At 40.1% G+C, this 20,802-nt stretch overlaps 1 protein-coding gene across 3 annotated transcripts; it reads left to right on the forward strand.

Moving 5' to 3' along the window:
- The first annotated feature begins 315 nt into the window (after positions 1 to 315).
- LOC113126188 (regulator of G-protein signaling 1) lies at positions 316 to 16,770 on the forward strand. Of its 3 annotated transcripts, none has more exons than XM_026300078.2 (6): positions 316 to 648; positions 1,302 to 1,803; positions 6,021 to 6,070; positions 6,969 to 7,102; positions 12,993 to 13,159; positions 15,651 to 16,770. In XM_026300078.2, the coding sequence occupies exons 2-6, from the start codon at positions 1,309 to 1,311 to the stop codon at positions 15,819 to 15,821; spliced, it is 1,017 nt and encodes a 338-aa protein (XP_026155863.1). In that variant the 5' UTR covers positions 316 to 648; positions 1,302 to 1,308; the 3' UTR covers positions 15,822 to 16,770. The 3 variants fall into 3 exon arrangements, with proteins under 3 accessions (XP_026155863.1, XP_026155864.1, XP_026155862.1); XM_026300079.2 differs by having other exon boundaries at positions 316 to 512; positions 1,304 to 1,803; XM_026300077.2 differs by having other exon boundaries at positions 317 to 649; positions 1,197 to 1,803.
- The last annotated feature ends 4,032 nt before the right edge of the window (positions 16,771 to 20,802 follow it).

Here is a 20,802-nt window from a genome sequence, read left to right on the forward strand (position 1 = left end):
AAGACAAGCGTCTGTTTCATGCCTGAGCGCTTTGTGTTTGTCACTTTGAGAAAGTGTATATTTAATTTAAAATGCAAATTATTTGTATTAAGAATTAACCAAGTAATAAATTCATTTTCACTGTTATTATTAACATTATAATATTGGTTGTTGTAGAAGTTGCAAGATTGCAAGCATTGTAGTGCTGAAGGAGGGATGGATTGTACTTTGCAGCAAATTTTATTGTACTCCATACTTAGCACAACATACACACACTCACACACACACACACACACACACACACACACACACAGTTTTCATGTCTCCAATACACTGTTGCCTATGTCAGTGGGATACAGTGTGTTTTCTAGGACACACCTCAGTTTATACGCACAAAGGTGCTCCTCTCAAGGCTCGCACTGAGACAAGTTGAGACAGAAGTGAGGTGTGGCATCAGTTATGAGGAGGAAGTCCATTTGTGCCGTTCACGGGGGATACCAAATCTGGAGACAGTGGCAGCAAGAGCGTTCCAGGTTGGATTTTGTTTTCTTTTTGGTACCTGAAATCGGCAAAGCTGAATCCCGAAATTTAATTTAATGTACGTTGATCTCAAGAGACTGGGAGAAGCAAACTATTTGTCATGGAAATAGCTTAACTGCTAGACGAAAAGGTAGGTTAAACATACATTGGTGATAATTATTAATTATTAGGGTTGGCAGTTGGAGGGTCTTACTGAGTCCAAACAAAAGCAAAATGTTTTTCCCACTGCAGTGACAGTCAAAGGTATATGGGGGCTGGATGTTATGAAATGAATGGAAACTTTCACCAAACAATATAAAAATTGCACAGTGGGAGCATTCAGTGCCACATTTCAACACAGTTCAGAAGTTTTGTAGTTATAAGTTCACTCTTTTCTATCATTTGTGTGATTTGGTTTAATTTTTCCTTTAATTAGTGGAAATTAACTTCCATTGTTATTTGAAACAAACAAGATGTATGTACTTTTATTTACATCATATAACTGTTATTTGCCCAGCTGTCTGAATCAGTAATTGATGACCATGTTGAAAACAAGATACTATAATATAAAGGACACTGGACTCTTTGTTTCTTGGTTTGATAATACAGCAATGAGGAGTAAAAATTTATCAGTGACCCATTTTTCTGTTTGCCCAATTTTGGCCTCTCAACCCTCTCTTCTTGATTCAACACTGCAGCTTTGATCTTGCCTTAACTATTTCTCCTTTTGGCTTAATTTCTGCTTGTCTTCTTCATTTGTCGCAGCATTTCATTTTTCTACCCCTCTCCATCACTTCTCATATAGCAACCATGCGTAGATTTAGCTCAGAGGGATCCCTCCTGGATCTTGACTTACTCCCATGGAGGAGGGTTGCACTGAACAACCCTAATTATGAGACGAACCGGCAGTCTGGCACCTACACTCTTCATGTGGAGGAAGATGAAGTGAGTGGGAAATCACACAACCTTCCTCCCATCATTAATGAGCCCAGTGCAAGTGTCAATGAGGTGGAGAAGAAGAAGCTGACCAAGGATCACAGCGTCAGCGTAGAGAATCTGAGGGAAAAGGGGAAGCTGGACAAGAACCACCTTGGAGTGTGTGGCCTCAGTGAAAGCTGCAGGGCCTACAGTGACAGCCAGCTGGCCCCAGCTGCCCAGGGCAGCAGTGAGAGCATGGAGAGAGATGACCTCCTTCCTCCATCTCCTTTGTCCTCCAACCCATTTTCCTTCAAATCCCAACATAGAGAGCAGAATAAACCCAAAACATCAACTGCTAAACTGCACCTCAAGAGTCTGTTTGGGCAGGTAGGACACAAATCAAATCTCAGCCTACACTGTAGAGCAATATATGGGCCGTTTCTTAAAAGGTCCTAAACCTAATTAAGATTTATCTTTATTAAAGGTTTCTACAATGTAGCCCTATGTTACAAATTAGATCAAATTTACATTAGTGCTGAACCTCATAAGCCTTAAAGCCTTAAAATTCTTTTATGAGGTTCTAGTTTTTTGATAAATGTTTTTGTTTCAGTGTGCAGATACATAAAACCTGTTTGAGTTAGGTAATAAAATTGATCAAAACATTACATACATACATTTGGGCTAGAAACCAAAACAATGAGGTGAGAGAGACTGCATGGTTGAGACATATTTTTACATACATACATATTTTTGGACTGTCTGCGAAATACTGCTTAGTGTGGCATCGTGTTGTGATTTTAATACAATGACATGCATTTATATAGATACCACAAACCACCAGGATCACGGCACGGCACAGACCTCAAATCCTTGATAGAGACCAGACACCTGACAGACACACACCAGACAGAACACACTGCTGCCATTCAGACCACAGAACAGCGCCCCTAGAGCTGGTCTCTGTAATGGTCCGTGCCACCGACAGGCCACAGAACAGCGCCCCTAGACTTGACTACTGTAATGGTACAGCCACTGACAGGAGAGACCACGCTTTTGGCTACAACCCCCTCTCACCACATTTGGACAATAAGGCAGTGTCAGAGAACGTTCCCATGGCGACTACTGAGCCAATCAGCAGTGTGATTGTTGAATGTACACCCCCACTGGAGGGAACCGCTAAAGCTACGACCGCTACAATCTCATCTACTTTCAGCCATAAGGCTTAGCCTAAGGCTAAATATAAATGGATAGAAAGATGACTTTATTAATCCCTGAGGAATTTTATCGTAGTAGCCAGGTAAAGATACATTTATCACGCTCAGACAGCAATAAAGACACTGAGGTAGACTATTCAAAAAAGCACAAGGAAGGTATCAAAATTAAAATAAGATACATACACAAAATTCTATCAATAAACTATAGGGTGAAGAGAGTCTCAAGGCAGTAGTTGACTGGTAGTGCAGGTAGCAGTTATACTGATATTGACAATGACAGAATGTACCATTAGTGTGCAAATTATGACAGAGATATGACCAAGGATATAATAATAATAATAATAGTGATAACAGTAAGATTAATGGTGGTCATATTAACAGTAACATTAATGATAATAATAATGACAACAACAATAATAATGACAGTGATAGTAGCAGTAGTAGTAATAACAATAACAACAACAATAATAATAATAGTGTAATGACAATATAGTGTATTTTATATAAAATGTATGACATGCATATCCTGCCATTACAAACAGACTCAATTTCATTGTCACTTTGTCACATATAAAATTAAACTTGTGATTATATTTTTTTATTTATATGCTCCTTATATATCTTGTAGTTTTTGTTCTAAGCATTGCACTAGTAACTTCTGGTCCGTTCTCACATTACCCTGTATATACTGAACATATGTAAGGTGCACAGTGTGCAATCTACAACATGTCTTTGTGTTACTGTCTCTATTGCTGCTGGATATCTGGAATTTCCTTCGGGATCAATGAAGTATCTACCTATCTATGTAATGTAGTTTTGTGCTGTCAGGTTTTAACCGTGGCAGATTAATTGTACAGTCTTATGGCACCAGGCATGAATGATTTCCTGTATTGTTCCTTCAGACACCTGGGTTGAATGAGTATGTTGCTGAAGCTGTTCCTGAGATTGTATAATGTTTTGTAGCAGTGGTGAGAAGGATTGTCCATAATTGCCAGCAGTTTCACAAGCATTCTGTCCTTAACTATCTCCTCCAGGGTGGCAAGCTTAAAGCTTTTTAAATTTTTGTTTGTTCAGTCTGTCCTTTGCTTTGATTCCTGCGCCCAAGGACACCACAGCAAAGAAGATGGTGCTCACAACAACAGACTGATAAAATATGTGGAGCATCCTGTTGCACACGTTGAAAACCTAAGCCTCCGGAGGAGGTAGAGTCTGGATGGTATGGCTGGATGGTATTAAAGGTGATTGAGAAGTCAAAGAACATGACATGGACTGTGGTGTTGGGTCTGTCCAGGGAGGAGTATGCCTTCTGCAGCCGATGTATTATTGCATCTTCCAAACCAACATGTGGCTGGTATGAAACTGCTGGTATGAAAAATGGTCTTGTAATGGAGACACAAGGGGTCAGAGGTGTGCCAGTACCAGTCTCTATATGACCTTCATTATGTGAGAGGTTAGTACTATTGGCCTGTAGTTATTTAGTGCCACGGGACATCTTTTCTTAGGCACTGGGACCAGACAGAATGTGACTCTCCGAAGGTGCAGGCTCAGATTGAAGAGGTACTGGAGTACTCCACATAGCTCTCTTGCACAGGTCTTCAGAACTTGAAAGCTAATGTCGTCTGGTCCTGGAGCCTTTCCCTGACTCAGCTCTCTCCTCACCCGATTTGCTGTTATGTGTAATCCAGTCTGTGGGGTGGAGTCTGTGGTGGGGGTAGGTAGTGGGGAGGGTGGAATGCTGTGGTGTCTGCAGCAGGAGTCAGAGTGAGGAGTGGGGGATAGTGGGACCTGTAAGAGAATCCTGGGAGCAATGGGGGGCTGCTGGGGGAGAGAAAGCTCAGGGTAGCAGTGAGACATTTGTGGGGGGAGGGGAGCTGGAATCAAACCTATTGAAAAACTGGTTCAGCTCGTTTGCTCTCTGTATATTCCCCTCAGCAACACCTCCACCTTTCCTTTGGAGTCCTGTGAGCACCCTCATTCTACACCAGACATCTCTGATGTTCATTTGTTGTTTCTCCTCCAGTTTCCTTCTGTAGGCATCCTTGCTCTCCCTCAGCCTGTATTTTTAACTCTCTTTGTATGGTCTTGAGTTCTGTTCGGTTTCCTGACCTGAAGGCCCTCTCCTTTTTATTGAGAAGGGCCTTCAAGCTCACTAGTAACACAAGGTTTGTTGTTGGGGTAGGAGCGGACCTGGGGATGGAGTTGTCCACACAGACAGTCTGTAATTGTTCTCACTATGTGGTGTGAGCAGGGTTATCTGGTTGTGGTCTGATGTTCCTAGTGGGGGGAGGGCAGTGGAACTGTAGGCCTTTTTAATGTTTCCATACAGCAGGTCTAAAGTTTTATTTTCTCTTGTAGTACATCTAACAAACTGGTGGAATCTAGAAAGTTTCCACCAGGAGAGGAGGAGAGGGATTGATGGTTAAAGTCACCTGTAATGATGATGAAGGCACTGTATTTTGTTTGCAGACTGGCGTCACAGACGTCACATGCCGCTTCGGTTTTCCCCGATAGTGGAATGTAGACATTAATGGCGATGATATTAGAGAATTCCCTCGGCAAATAATACAGGCAATGTCCGATGGAAATGAGCTCAATGTCCGGGCTACGGAAGTGCTCCTTGACAGAGATATGACCCGATGTGCACCACCTGGAGTTTACAAGTACAGCCAGCCCCCCTCCTTTCTTCCTGCCGCTGGTGGTAGTGTCTCTGTCCGCTTTAACAATATGGAAGGTAGCGATAGTTACATTGGAGTCCAGCATCTGTTCGTGTAACCACGTTTCTGTTTAAAACATGATACACCCTGGCCAGATTGCCATTAAAACAAACACTTAAACTCAAATTCACACGTGCAGGCAATTTAGAGTCATCACATAGCCTGATCCCAAACTGCATATGTTTCAACCATGGAAGTACACTGGGGCATTGGTAGAAAACCCACACAGGCGCAGGGAGAACATGCAAACTCCACACAGATGGCAGATTTGAATGGGATTTGGACCTGACACCTCCTTGCTATGCCATAACCGTGCTAACCATTGTATGGCCATTCCACCCAAATTTTTTATATTGACCCGATCCTATTTTGTAGTTAAGTACACCTTGAGTTTTGGGGATTGTTTAGTGAATCTATGATTGCAAACAACAATAACTTTGGTTCTAGGAATTGTGAATAACTGTCAGTGGAGAGTATATGCAATAGTTCTATGGTCTTGGTAGGAGGTCTACTGTTGCACTGAGTTGACTGGGTTAGCCAGTTCATCTTGTGGAGGTTTAAACCCAGTACAGTGTCACAATGAAACCCGGAAACATTTACATTGAAACTGGTTTATTGGAATTTCACAGAGTTGAACAGATGGAAGATATTTAGTTAACTGTGGTTTCTGTTTCAGAGTCCTCATTCCTCAAACTCAAACCTGTTCAATACAGAACAAAAAGACAGGTAAGAATCTCATTTATTTTCTATGAATTTTATGATCTTAATTGTTGCAAATTGATCACATAAAATAATACAACTTAATATGTCTTCATCACACAAGACATTTCATTTATTCTCCAATGCAAACACCAGGGGCCATGTTGAAAATTCTAAAAATCATCTCAGAGAACTCCTACCTCATCTTAAAAACTTGTTTCTTAACAAGGAGGCAGGGCTGACCTCGTTGCTAAGTATGACACAACTCTTTTCTAGTTGTCCAAAAAAAACCTAAAAACACACACCTCTATACACAAACAAAGCACATCCCACATTATAAGCCTTTACTTTGAAAAAATAGGCCTAATTTTGTATGTTTTATGCTAATCACAAATATTCTAATCTATTTAAAAGTAACTGAAGAAAAATGGCCCTGCTGTTTGTAGTCCACAATAAAAACAATTTGAACCTTGATGCTGTGTTACCTGTTTCTATTCACATGGTGCAAAAATTCAGATGTGCAATCAAGCAATTAGTGACAACACTGGGGTAAGTCCATATCTGCCTTTTTGTGAGCCTGCAAGGTGGAACGTCCAGTGAAACAAAATGAACTGTGTCCTCACTACTCCAACATTTTTCCACCCTAGGAGCTATTTTAAGAACTAATATGCTTTGTGCATAATGCCCAAAATTCAAAGAATGTTCTTTCCATAGGAATGTTTATGAATACAGCCCTAGATGTCTTAAAATGAAATCCATTTGTCATGGAGGAAAATCAGAATTTCTTCATATTCAGCTGACCGTTATGGTGAAGCTACATATTGTGATATTTATTTTGAGAATCCTCTGCGATGTGATGATAGTGACATCTTTTTGGTACAATCTTTATTTGATGTTTGCTGCCTCTCCCTTACATCATCCACAGTGCTACAGAGAGGAGGTCTCGCCTGCAGTTCATGCGTCAGTGGAGTCAGATTGGCCACAGTAAAAAAAGGAAGATAAGTCGAGAAGAGCTGGAAAAATGGGCTGAATCCCTGAATGTTCTGCTGGCCAGCCAAAGTAAGTCCAATTTTTTTCTGAGATTGGAGATTAATTTAGCCAAACACTTTTCCCTGATTGGTTGATATACATGTTTGATGAAGTAAAGAAATATATTTTTGGAGTGTAATTTGATTTTCATTTAAATTACTTACCAAACCAGAGACATGACTCTGGTGACTGGCTTACCCTTTTTCCCTTGAATGTCAGTAAATTTTCAGTTTTCCACCACTTCACACACAGTAAGCAGGAAAACAAGACAACTTTAACAGATGAGAAGAAACTCATATATGCACCTGTATGTCCATCATCATAGGATTTGCCTGGAGCAATATTATGGCAAAAGTCAGACAAACACAGGTGATCATAGTGAAACTGTCATTTGACCAGTAATTATTTCACCTGATTTTGTGTGTTGATGCTAAGGAGATTGAGATTAATGCTGAAGGTTTAGTAGATTTTGTTTGTGGTTTCCTTCTGAGTGTCATTCTAAAGACAGGTTTTACACGTGTTAGCTTTCTCACTCTCTCTTTACTACCCTCAAACTCATCCACACTTTTATGTTTAGATCTCATCATCTGCAGTGAGCTAACATATAAAACTTCCAACTCAGGCTTATACACCGAAACTCAGATTTACCACCAAAAATCTGGTTGTTTTTTTAGGCATTTCTTCATCACCATAAACATCACCATCAGTTGTCTTTACATTTGTACTGAAGAAATATTAAAATCTAAGAAACAGGTCGAAATGTTTACTTGCATATCCTGGCAGAGTAGCTGGTGATGGAAGCTTCATGACTTAATTGTCTTACACTCTCTGTTCCCAGACAGACTAGGAGCTAATATAGTTTATTCAAGCAAATTAATTTTCACAATCTATTCTTGTCTCACAGCCAACTGAGAGTTTCTTTTTTGTTTTTATTTACAGTCTTGTGTAAAACGTATACACTATATACATACAGAAAAAAACAGCACAGTAACACAACATTAAATGTATTGAAAGAAGTGAAAGAAGTGAAAGTGATTTAACTGGCCAAGTATGGTGACCCATACTCAGAATTTGTGCTCTGCTTTTTAACCCAATTATTATTTAGCTAGCTGTGATAATATGGTCTATTTGACCACTAAGATTTCAAAATAATTTTAAAATAGGAAAATCTAAATGTAGATTTGCAGTGTAGCAACACATTTCCACTTCATTCCAGAACTGTAGTTAGTATTGCTGATCATATCAATTATTTGTTCCATACTAAGAACATTTAAAAAAAAAGAAGAGATTTCTCGAAAAATTGTTTGATTTGCAAATCATCCACTCCAACAAAACCATGTTTAGGACTTGGTCTTGGTGTACATGAACAAATCCATAGATCATGGTAGTTTTCACTGAAATGCATCTGAAATATTACTAATGTCATAAGTTAATTAAGTCTGGAAAGTTACCACACCTGATAAATGGTTAATAGTAGAGATGGGCCCAATCTGATCCAATATCAATATCAGGTCCAATATTGATGTCATTTGCTCATAGGATATTGGACGGACAGGACCGATCCACTTACAGATCCATATTCCAGTCTACAGCTTGTGCTGGACCATTAAACCACCATAACATAATATTAGTTGTTGGTAAAGTACCTGTCGATGGTTTCAGGTGAAAGAATACCAGGGTTCATGCTGTTGTGCAAAAATCCTTGGGTGAGCAATAAAAAGAGTGCAGACTGTTTTCAGAATGTATTTCTTACAAGAAAGGAACAGATTAGAGTAGAACACAGTCAATCAGAGTCTTCCCAATTGCTCAGCTTATGTACTGAGCGGCCGAGGCCGCTACTTACACAGACATGCAAAGTAAATGCAATAATCACTCACAAAATCAGATAATCAAGTCTGTACTTCCCTATTGTACTACAAAGTGATTCTCTAATAAGGCTATATTCCAAAACTCTATATTCTCATTCAACAGTTAACCCTCCATCCTGGGCGTGCTCTGTTCTACTTCTCCCTTCCTCTGACCTAGTGTCTTAAGCAAACTTTCTCCCAAATGCTCCTCACCCACATCCCTGAGAACACTGTGTCCCTTAGTGCTAGACTATACTAGATCAGAAAGAACATAAACATTAGATATGTTGAACTCTGTGATCCAACAATGGTAATGAACAATGGTAAGAGACACCACCAGGCAGCACTCTTGCTGAGGCTTTCCAGGAACATAACAAATGTATAGTAACCCAAAGGCTAACTAAAGGGATGCTAATATAGGATACAATACTTCAATAAGAAGTACTGTTTAGTTCATTTGGGCCTCATGATGTAAACCTAAGCACAATAGCAACAACATTAATGATAAAATTAAATTAGAAACAGCATTTCTTTTGTAATCTGTAACTGCATTGGCAGTTGTAGATCAGAATCGGATCGGAACTGAAACAATGTAGATCGGCCTATCTCTAGTTAATGATTGCTGCTTTCAGAGCTTTGGCCTATTACTTTGAGTTTGTCACAAGAGTACTAAGTGTCATAAAATTAAATGGAGCATGGATGGTGTTAGAGGAATGTTTTGATGAAAAGACAACTAATTTTTGGAATTATGTATTCTACAGTGATCATGAGAGCATACATAGTGACATGATCAGTATTAGTAACTATTGGTGGTAATAACACATCACTCAAAAAGGACTGGAAGGCTCTAACTAATGTAAAATGAACTTAAAATTACAGGGCTTACAAGGCTACAGAGATACATTTCATTGAAATTCTGAACTGGGATGCAGCATCTTGACATTTAACTGACTGACCACTTCTGCTTTGGAGAAAATTTTGTGCAACTAAAAGTCAAGTCTGTCTCAAGTTCCCTAGTTATATTTGAAAATGTGGCTTTAGTAATGTCGACATTCAAACCATCATATTGTGTGCTGTGCAACAAACCTAAAAGAACAAGACTTCCCCTTTGAATAATTCAGTTCAATTCAATTTTATTTGTATTGGATTAAATCACAATATAATGGTCTCAAGGGACTTTACAAAAAAAAACAAACAAAAACAGACTCGACAGATTCATTATGAGCAAGCATATGGAATGAGTTTTGAGACAATAACAACTAAACAGAAATGGGGCCCTGAAAGTAAATAAGTATATTTTCAGTTTCATGTGGAAGGGGAAGTTCCCCATGTGAGGGGGGAGGAGAGGAAGAAAGGGGAAAGGAAGGGAGGGGAGAGTTAGAGTTGGGAGGTCATTGCACCAATGGTCCTCAGGCAGTCTAGGCCTATAGCAGCATAACTAAGGGATGGTTCAGGGTTACCTGAAGCCAGCCCTAACTATACACTTTGTCAAAAAGGAAGGTTTTAAGTCTAGCCTTAAAAGTACAGAGAGTGTCTGCCTCCTGAACCCAGACTGGGAGCTGGTTCCACAGGAGAGGAGCTTGATAGCTAAAGGCTCTGCCTCCCATTCTACTTTTGGAAACTCTGGGAACCACAAGTAGACCTTTACTCTGAGAGCGAAGTGCTCTATTGGGAAAATATGGTACTATGAGGTCTTTAAATTATGAAGGAGCTTGATCATGAAGGGATTTGTATGTGAGAAGAAGGATTTTAAATTCTATTCTGTATTTTATAGGGAGCCAATGAAGAGAAGCTAATATAGGAGAAATATGATCTCTCTTGCTAGTTCCTGTCAGGACTCTGGCTGCAGCACTCTGGATTAACTGGAAGCTTTTTATGGAGATACTGGGACATCCAGATAGTAACGAGTTATGGTAATCTAGCCTTGAGGTAACAAATGCATGGACTAGTTTTTCTGCGTCATTTTGAGACAGGATGTTCATAATTTTGGCAATGTTGTGCAAGTGAAAGAAGGCAGTTCTAGAGATTTGTTTTATGTGTGAGTTAAAGACATGTCCTGGTCAAAAATAACTCCAAGGTTTTTCACAGTAGTGCTGGAGGCCAGGGCTACGTCATCTATAGTAGCTATAATTTTAGAAAAGTTATTTCTGAGGATTTTAGACCCAAATACAAGAACTTCTGTTTTCTCTGAATTTAAAAGTAGAAAGTTACATCATCTAGACCTTTATGTCAGTTAGACACGCTTGAAGTCTGGTTAACTGGTTTGTGTTAACAGGTTTCATAGATAGATTCAGCTGAGTGTCATCTGCATAGCAGTGGTAATTAATAGAGTGCTTCTTAATAACACTGCCTAAAAGAAGCATGTACAAGGTGAACAGAATTGGTCCTAGCGCAAATCTTCAAATAGTTAATTTCTGTGTAAGTGGTCTGATAGCTGCTTTGCAACAACTTTTTCTAGAATTTTAGAAATAAAAGGCAGGTTGGATATTGGTCTATAATTATCTGAGACTCCTGGGATCAAGACTAGGGTTTTTGAGTAAGGGTTTGATTACTGCAGTCTTAAAGGCCTGTGGTACGTAGCCTGATACTAGAGATAAATTTACCAAGTCTAATAAAGATGAGTTAATTAATGGCAGGGTGTCTTTAAGCAGTCTAGTCGGGATGGGGTCTAAGAGACACGTTGATGATTTAGATGAAGCAACTACTGATGTGAATTCAGAGAGATCTATGGGAGAGAAGCAGTCTAAACATAACAGGTCTTACAGATGATTCAAGAGCTACTGGAGTAGAAAATTCATTTATGGCAGCTATCGGAAGCATCTGATGAATTATATTTCTAATAGTTTTGTGATTTTATGTGAAAAAAATGTATTTGAATCTCATAAATTCATCACTGCTGAGAGCTAAGGGAACACTGGGCTCAACAGAGCTGTGACTTTTTGTCAGCCTGGCTACAGTGCTGAAAAGAAACCTGGGATTGTTCTTATTTTCCTCTATTAGTGATGAATAGTATGCAGTTCTGGTTTTACAGAGAGCTTTTTTTATATGCTAATAGCCTGTTTTTCTAGGCTAGATAAAATTCCTCTAAGTTTGTGGAACGCCACTTCCTTTCCAGCCTTCGTGATGCCTGCTTTAAGGTACGAATATGAAAACTGTATCATGAAGCTAATCTCCTCTGATTCACTAACTTCTTTTTCAGAGGGCCACAGTATGAAGTGGGCTACAGCATTGTCAACAACATGATCAATTTGGTAGGGAGTAGGATTGAGGCAGCTGAGGCACTGTGTTGGCACATGGCATTGATGTAAATAAAGATGGAATCATTTTCTTAAATTTATTAACAGCATTGTCAGATAAACATCTGCTGTAGTGGAATTTTCTTCGGAATGCTGCATGATCCATTATCTTAAATTCAAAAGTTATTAAAGAATGATCTGACAAAATAGAATTTGGGGGAAAAAACTATTAAATGTTCAATTTCGATGCCATAGGTCAGAACAAGATCAAGGGTGTGATTGAAACAGTGGGTGGGTTTATTAACATTTTGAGTGAAACCAATTAAATGTAGTGCTGAGACTATTATTTTCAACATCTACATGAATGTTAAAATCTCCCACTATAATGACTTTATCTGAACTAAGCACTAAATCAGATTGGAAGTCTGGAAATTCAGTTAAAAACTCTGAGTAAGGGACAGGTGGACGGCACACAATGACAAGTAGAACTGTTTTTTGTGTTTTCCAGTTTGGATGTGAAGGGCTAAGAGTGAACTAACTTTGTGCTCTTCTCTCTCTCTGTACCTACTGCAGGTGTCCTTGGTCCTGGAGCTGTATATAACTGATGTGCAGTTACTGGCCCCACCAACCTGCAGTGTCTATTTGTTGTTTATTGTTGCTGTTCTTTTCTTACCCAATGTTTCCTAGACTAAGAGACTTTGTTTTCCTGTCATCTCAAACAGCTGTCAGTACTTCCCTATTAAGGCTGAGGGCTTCATATGTCAGTGTTTTGTGTGTGTGTGTGTGTGTGCGTTTCGATATAAGCTGCACTTATCTTCATCTTTTTCTCCTTTTTAGCTGGTGTTTCAGTGTTTGGAGCATTCCTCCGCTCTGAGTTCAGTGAGGAGAATTTGCAGTTCTATCTGGCCTGTGAGCAGTACAGACACTCATCCAACAACTTCAGCCTGCAGAGGAGGGCCAAGGACATCTGTGCCACCTACATCCAACCAGGTGCCCCCCGAGAGGTACACACCTGCTTTTTTTTTTTTTTCACTCAGTCTGCATTCACTTCAACAAGCTAAACTATTTATGTAAAATTCACTTAAAAAAGTATGCATCATTCGCCACACAATGTGTGTTTTGAATGCTTTTTGTTTGTTCAGGAGCATGTGAGAGCAATTCAAAATTAATGTCACAGCATTCCATAGCTGCATTCACGACATTTTTTTTTGTTCAGTAGAACAGGAAGCATTTAGCCATAGGTTCATATGCAAAGATTTGCAGTGAAAATTGAATTGAGCAAATTGTTGTATCAGTTGCTTTGAAGTCAGTAAAAATATTTTCTTCGTGTTCCTGTTATCTTTTCCCCTATTAAAGTATCTTGAACTCAGAAACTTGACTTGATTGATACGATGAACATCTATGGCAAACTCTGTTTCTCTATCGAAGTGGGTCCTAAATGTCAAACCCTTATTAGGGAATGTCTTGGCAGATGTGTGCTATTCTGGAGTCTTCTGTCGGTTGACCCAAATTCATTGTTGTGTTTTTTTTTTTGCTATTTTGTTTCCCACAAAACATCACACCTTATGGACACCACACATTCCTGAATGATACATCATATTCCAAAATACTGGACCTCCCTGGTACTCATAAGTACAAGCATCTTGTAAATGTATTATTGCAATGTGAAGGGATGAAGGGATACAGTGGGTACGGAAAGTATTCAGACCCCTTTAAATTTTTCACTCTTTGTGTCATTGCAGCCATTTGCCAAAATCAAAAAAGTTCATTTTATTTCTCATTAATGTACACTCAGCACCCCATCTTGACAGAAAAAAACAGAAATGTAGAAATTTTTGCAAATTTATTAAAAAAGAAAAACTGAAATATCACATGGTCATAAAGTATTCAGACCCTGTGCTCAGTATTGAGTAGAAGCACCCTTTTGAGCTAGTACAGCCATGAGTCTTCTTGGGAATGATGCAACAAGTTTTTCACACCTGGATTTGGGGATCCTCTGCCATTCTTCCTTGCAGATCCTCTCCAGTTCTGTCAGGTTGGATGGTGAACGTTGGTGGACAGCCATTTTCAGGTCTCTCCAGAGATGCTCAATTGGGTTTAGGTCAGGGCTCTGGCTGGGCCAGTCAAGAACGGACACAGAGCTGTTCCGAAGCCACTCCTTTGTTATTTTAGCAGTGTGCTTAGGGTCATTGTCCTGTTGAAAGGTGAACCTTCGGCCCAGTCTGAGGTCCTGAGCACTCTGGAAGAGGTTTTCTTCCAGGATATCTCTGTACTTGGCCGCATTCATCTGTCCTTCAATTGCAACCAGTCGTCCTGTCCCTGCAGCTGAAAAACACCCCCACAACATGATGCTCCCACCACCATGTTTCACTGTAGGGATTGTATTGGGCAGGTGATGAGCAGTGCTTGGTTTTCTCCACACATACTGCTTAGAATTAATGCCAAAAAGTTCAATCTTGGTCTCATCAGACCAGAGAATCTTATTTCTCATAGTCTGGGAGTCCTCATGTGTTTTTTTGGCAAACTCTATGCGGGCTTTCATGTGTCTTGCACTGAGGAGAGGCTTCCGTCGGGCCCCTCTGCCATAAAGCCCCGACTGGTGAAGGGCTGCAGTGATAGTTGACTTTGTGGAACTTTCTCCCATCTCCCTACTGCATCTCTGGAGCTCAGCCACAGTGATCTTTGGGTTCTTCTTTACCTCGCTCACCAAGGCTCTTCTCCCACGACTGCTCAGTTTGGCTGGACGGCCAGGTCTAGGAAGAGTTCTGGTCGTCCCAAACTTTTTCCATTTGAGGATTATGGAGGCCACTGTGCTCTTAGGAACCTTGAGTGCTGCAGAAATTCTTTTGTAACCTTGGCCAGATCTGTGCCTTGCCACAATTCTGTCTCTGAGCTCCTTGGTCAGTTCCTTCAACCTCATGATTCTCATTTGCTCTGACATGTACTGTGAGCTGTCAGGTCTTATATAGACAGGTGTGTGCCTTTCCTAATCAAGTCCAATCAGTTTAATTAAACACAGCTGGACTCCAATGAAGGAGCAGAACCATCTCAAGGAGGATCAGAAGAAATGGACAGCATGTGAGTTAAATATGAGTGTCACTGCAAAGGGTCTGAATACTTATGACCATGTGATATTTCAGTTTTTCTTTTTTAATAAATTTGCAAAAATTTCTACATTTCTGTTTTTTTCTGTCAAGATGGGGTGCTGAGTGTACATTAATGAGAAATAAAATGAACTTTTTTGATTTTGGCAAATGGCTGAAATGACACAAAGAGTGAAAAATTTAAAGGGGTCTGAATACTTTCCGTACCCACTGTAAGTAGGCTAAGCAGTGTTATCTGATCGACAGATGTGAAGTATAGGCTGAATCACAAAGAAGCTATCTCATATGTCAGTACTACAATCAGTAGTAATACTGAAATATAAAATACATATATATTAATTTATAATGTAATTTTAAATGAGAAGACTGCAACCTATATGTTGTCTTATAGGTGAACCTGGATAGTAAGACCAGGGAATTGACCATCCAACTGCTTCAGGCACCCTCTCACTCCTCTCTGTCCCACGCTCAGAAACGCATCTACTCGCTCCTGGACACAGACTGTTATCCCCGCTTCCTCCAGTCAAACACCTACCTCTCTTTGCTCAGAGAGGCTGACTAGAAACCTTCTAGTGTTTCACTGTGTGTAGAAATGTAAATTCAGTTGATCATTTAACATTTTATATATTCAACACAAATATGTTCAGTGGCTTTAGATAAGAATGATAACAGGACTAGAGTAGCCCAGCATTATAATCATGGGAAACAACTTGGTTCTGTCAAATGTTTAAAAACACGAACACCTCTAACGCTTAATTATTCATCTGTTCTTCTTAAACTGAGTCTTTCCATTACAGTTGTCAGGTACCTTCGGGCCTTTACAGAAACTGAACCCTGTGCTAACTTACCATTAGGGTTAAAGTTGCCCATGTGTGTTTGCAGGTCGGTGTAATCAAGCCACTATTGCTGCAATGGCATCTCGCATGAATGTATTCTAAGCAGGTTTGTTCAGAAATATGTTTAGATGGTCCAACATAAATAAAGGTCAACTTTTCAATATAATTTGTTTAGTTTTATTTTAGTGAAATTAATGAGCTGGAAATTTGGTATAGTCTGTAGTGTACTGTGGCTGGCTTGCAGATCGCTTCCTAGCTCTTCACGTGCTTCACTGCCAATTTCATGTTTCCGATTTTTATTATATGACATATTTCACTTGATTACAATGCTGGAAATAATGGCTTGCAAGATCCCAAGTCAGCAAAAAATGCCACCTGGCTTTATTATACAGAACCTGGTGTTCAGACAAAAGCTGTATGTCTATGTAATTTCTTCCTAAAGCCTGGGTCACACCCTCTTTTTAAAGTGGTGTTTTTAGGACTGAATCAGTTCCATAATTACATATGCTACTTTTGTCTTTTGGATGGTATGATTATAAGACATGATGATCCCAAAATGTACTTTCATTTTCAGTGAAAATGTGTTCACTTCCATTCTGCCACTGTGCAATTGCATTATTACTACAGGACAGATAAACTGTTGTACATAAATTGTAAATAAACTGAAACAACAAATTTCTTTTCTTTAATCTTTCATTTTACATTTATGTACAGACAACAGATGTGATATAGCATGTCAGTCTTTCATTTGGCTTTTTTGGCTGTAGTACTTACAGTTATCCCTGAGAATTTGGAAAAACAAAGACAAGGCAGTTTTCCTTCCCTCACTTTACATGACCCATGAAACTATGCAGCTTACGTTTTAAGTATTAAACTTCCTCCCTGTAAGCAACTAATGTCTCCATGTCTCAGTACGTTAATCTGTCACGGCGTGTGGGTGGTGTGGTGTGAAGGAGGAGAGGTGAGGACCCAAATGCAGGACAACTGAGGCGTTTATTTCCTCCCGGGGAACTCCCGAGGCACAAAACACAAAACTCAGACCAACCGGATAGCACGGCAAAAACTCGAAAGAGTGTACACACACAGTAGCCTCAGCAAACAGGTTATTTGTAATGAGTATTTCGAGCAGCATTTCCTTGAATGTTGGTTCTGTAAAAATTAAAATAATCTTATGGAATGAGGAAGAGTTCTGTTTTTGTGTCTGATATGTATTTTAAATCAGTGCAGCAGCTAAGTGTATATGTGGAGGCTGGATGATTCATCAAGCAAAACAAAGCAACCCATACATCGTTTTCCCCAAAGTACTACCACCAGCTCCTCCTGGTGAAAACAGATAATTATAAATTAATAATAGGCAGTATAGGCTAATTGCTTAGTTGTCATCACATAACCAAGGCAAGGAAGCGTACACTTGCTGAAATAAAACTGAAAGCTTCAAAAAAGCTAGTGTGTAAGAGGACTTTTAAGTTATAAAAACTCACTAATCCTATTGTATTAGTATATCCAATTGTACCCATACATACAGTGGGTACGGAAAGTATTCAGACCCCTTTAAATTTTTCATTCTTTGTGTCATTGCAGCCATTTGCCAAAATCAAAAAAGTTCATTTTATTTCTCATTAATGTACACTCAGCACCCCATCTTGACAGAAAAAAACAGAAATGTAGAAATTTTTGCAAATTTATTAAAAAAGAAAAACTGAAATATCACATGGTCATAAGTATTCAGACCCTGTGCTCAGTATTGAGTAGAAGCACCCTTTTGAGCTAATACAGCCATGAGTCTTCTTGGGAATGATGAAACAAGGTTTTCACACCTGGATTTGGGGATCCTCTGCCATTCTTCCTTGCAGATCCTCTCCAGTTCTGTCAGGTTGGATGGTGAACGTTGGTGGACAGCCATTTTCAGGTCTCTCCAGAGATGCTCAATAGGGTTTAGGTCAGGGCTCTGGCTGGGCCAGTCAAGAACGGTCACAGAGTTGTTCTGAAGCCACTCCTTTGTTATTTTAGCTGTGTGCTTAGGGTCATTGTCCTGTTGAAAGGTGAACCTTCGGCCCAGTCTGAGGTCCTGAGCACTCTGGAAGAGGTTTACTTCCAGGATATCTCTGTACTTGGCCGCATTCATCTTTCCTTCAATTGCAACCAGTCGTCCTGTCCCTGCAGCTGAAAAACACCCCCACAACATGATGCTCCCACCACCATGTTTCACTGTAGGGATTGTATTGGGCAGGTGATGAGCAGTGCCTGGTTTTCTCCACACATACCGCTCAGAATTAACACCAAAAAGTTCAATCTTGGTCTCATCAGACCAGAGAATCTTATTTATCATAGTCTGGGAGTCCTTCATGTGTTTTTTGGCAAACTCTATGCAGGCTTTCATGTGTCTTGCACTGAGGAGAGGCTTCCGTCGGGCCACTCTGGCATAAAGCCCCGACTGGTGGAGGGCTGCAGTGATAGTTGACTTTGTGGAACTTTCTCCCATCTCCCTACTGCATCTCTGGAGCTCAGCCACAGTGATCTTTGGGTTCTTCTCTACCTCTCTCACCAAGGCTCTTCTCCCACGATTGCTCAGTTTGGCTGGACGGCCAGGTCTAGGAAGAGTTCTGGTCGCCCCAAACTTTTTCCATTTGAGGACTATGGAGGCCACTGTGCTCTTAGGAACCTTGAGTGCTGCAGAAATTCTTTTGTAACCTTGGCCAGATCTGTGCCTTGCCACAATTCTGTCTCTGAGCTCCTTGGGCAGTTTCTTCGACCCCATGATTCTCATTTGCTCTGACATGCACTGTGAGCTGTAAAGTCTTATATAGACAGGTGTGTGCCTTTCCTAATCAAGTCCAGTCAGTTTAATTAAACACAGCTGGACTCCAATGAAGGAGCAGAACCATCTCAAGGAGGATCAGAAGAAATGGACAGCATGTGAGTTAAATATGAGTGTCACTGCAAAGGGTCTGAATACTTATGACCATGTGATATTTCAGTTTTTCTTTTTTAATAAATTTGCAAAAATTTCTACATTTCTGTTTTTTTCTGTCAAGATGGGGTGCTGAGTGTACATTAATGAGAAATAAAATGAACTTTTTTGATTTTGGCAAATGGCTGCAATGACACAAAGAGTGAAAAATTTAAAGGGGTCTGAATACTTTCCGTACCCACTGTACATGGCCAGTGAGGAGGAAAAAGTCATTGTTTGACAACATCTGAGCTGAAAGCAGTTAGCAGCAGAAATCTAGATCACTGCCCAAAGAGAGCAGGGTTTGAATCCAAGAACTGACTAAATAAACACAGAAAATGTTCATAAGGGGAGTCACTTAGTAATTCATTAGGGACAGAAATGCATTAAAAAAAGAGACATGAGTCTAGATCCTAACAAGCCTAACCTGAGCTCACTTCTTTTGTTCACCTAACGAGCCTATTCAGGTGCCATTAAGTGACACCAACTCAGGAGTGTGGGTCTAATGACTCTCACCTGATTTACATAGGTCACCTAATCAGCCTATTTGGGCTAGGAGTGGAATGAACCCAACCTGAAAGATAAACTGGAGTTTCCATACCACCTTTCTCTTAGACTGATGAAGCTACTCTGAGTAGTAGAAACATTTCGACCTAAAAACACTTCTCTGGACCACCCTTCAGTGCCGGCTGCTAAACTCTCATATCCACACTGCCAGCTAGGGCTAGCAGACTGAAAACACTGCTCGCGCTTGGCTGTGGACCAGGCGAGTGGCAAATCCTAGAGTGGACTTAAGCACTCTCCGTTTGCTGGGCAAAACTAACACAACATAACACAATATAACACAAAACACTAAAGCTGAACTTTTTAACACCCTAGCAGTCCCTAGCAAATAAATCCTGTTTAATCCATAATCACATTTTAGACAATGGGATTGATATTATTTGCCTGACTGAGACCTGGCATAAACAAAAGTTTTACTCTGTTTTAACTAAATGAGTCCTGCCCTCCTAGCTATAGTTAGCTCGAAAAAGCCCCCAGCACTGGCTGCGGTGGGGACTGGTCATAATCCACCTCACAGATGTCTGTCTCTGTCACCCCTCCCTCTCCCTAAAACTGATGACCTTTGAACAATACTCCTTATTTAGCCGCCACCAAAACAACATGCCGGTTTTGTTACAGAAATACATGAGCTTCTCTCAACTTTCTGCACATTATCCTCCAGTGTATTGATACTCGGAGATCTAAATATTCATGTAGACACACACTCTAATCATTCTGCTGCAGAGTTCTTAGAACTTCTTGACTGCTTAAACCTGAAGCAGATTGTTGAGGTCGCCACTCATAGAAATTATACAGTATATTCTCTAAGTATACGACCTGGGTGTCTCTGACAATAAAATCATTTCAATAGACCACCCCCCATGCACACCATACTTTAAACCACAACACTCTATCCACTTTAGGAATGTGAAAAACATAAATCCCTACAGAGGGCACTCACAGTTTTTTAACACCACAGTAAGAAGTTAAGGGCATCCGCTGGATGAGACCATATAGATGCTCCTTGGACCCTCTCCCTACTTCAGTGGTAAAAGCTTATGTCTCAGACATAAGCCCCCTCATAACCAGAATCATCAATCACTCTGTACTTTTAAGGCTAGACTTAAAACCTTCCTTTTTGACAAAGTGTATAGTTAGGGCTGGCTTCAGGTAACCCAGAACCATCCCTTAGTTATGCTGCTATAAGCCTAGAC

Source organism: Mastacembelus armatus, chromosome 11 (assembly GCF_900324485.2).
Source record: "Mastacembelus armatus chromosome 11, fMasArm1.2, whole genome shotgun sequence".
NCBI classification, from domain to species: Eukaryota; Metazoa; Chordata; class Actinopteri; order Synbranchiformes; family Mastacembelidae; genus Mastacembelus; species Mastacembelus armatus.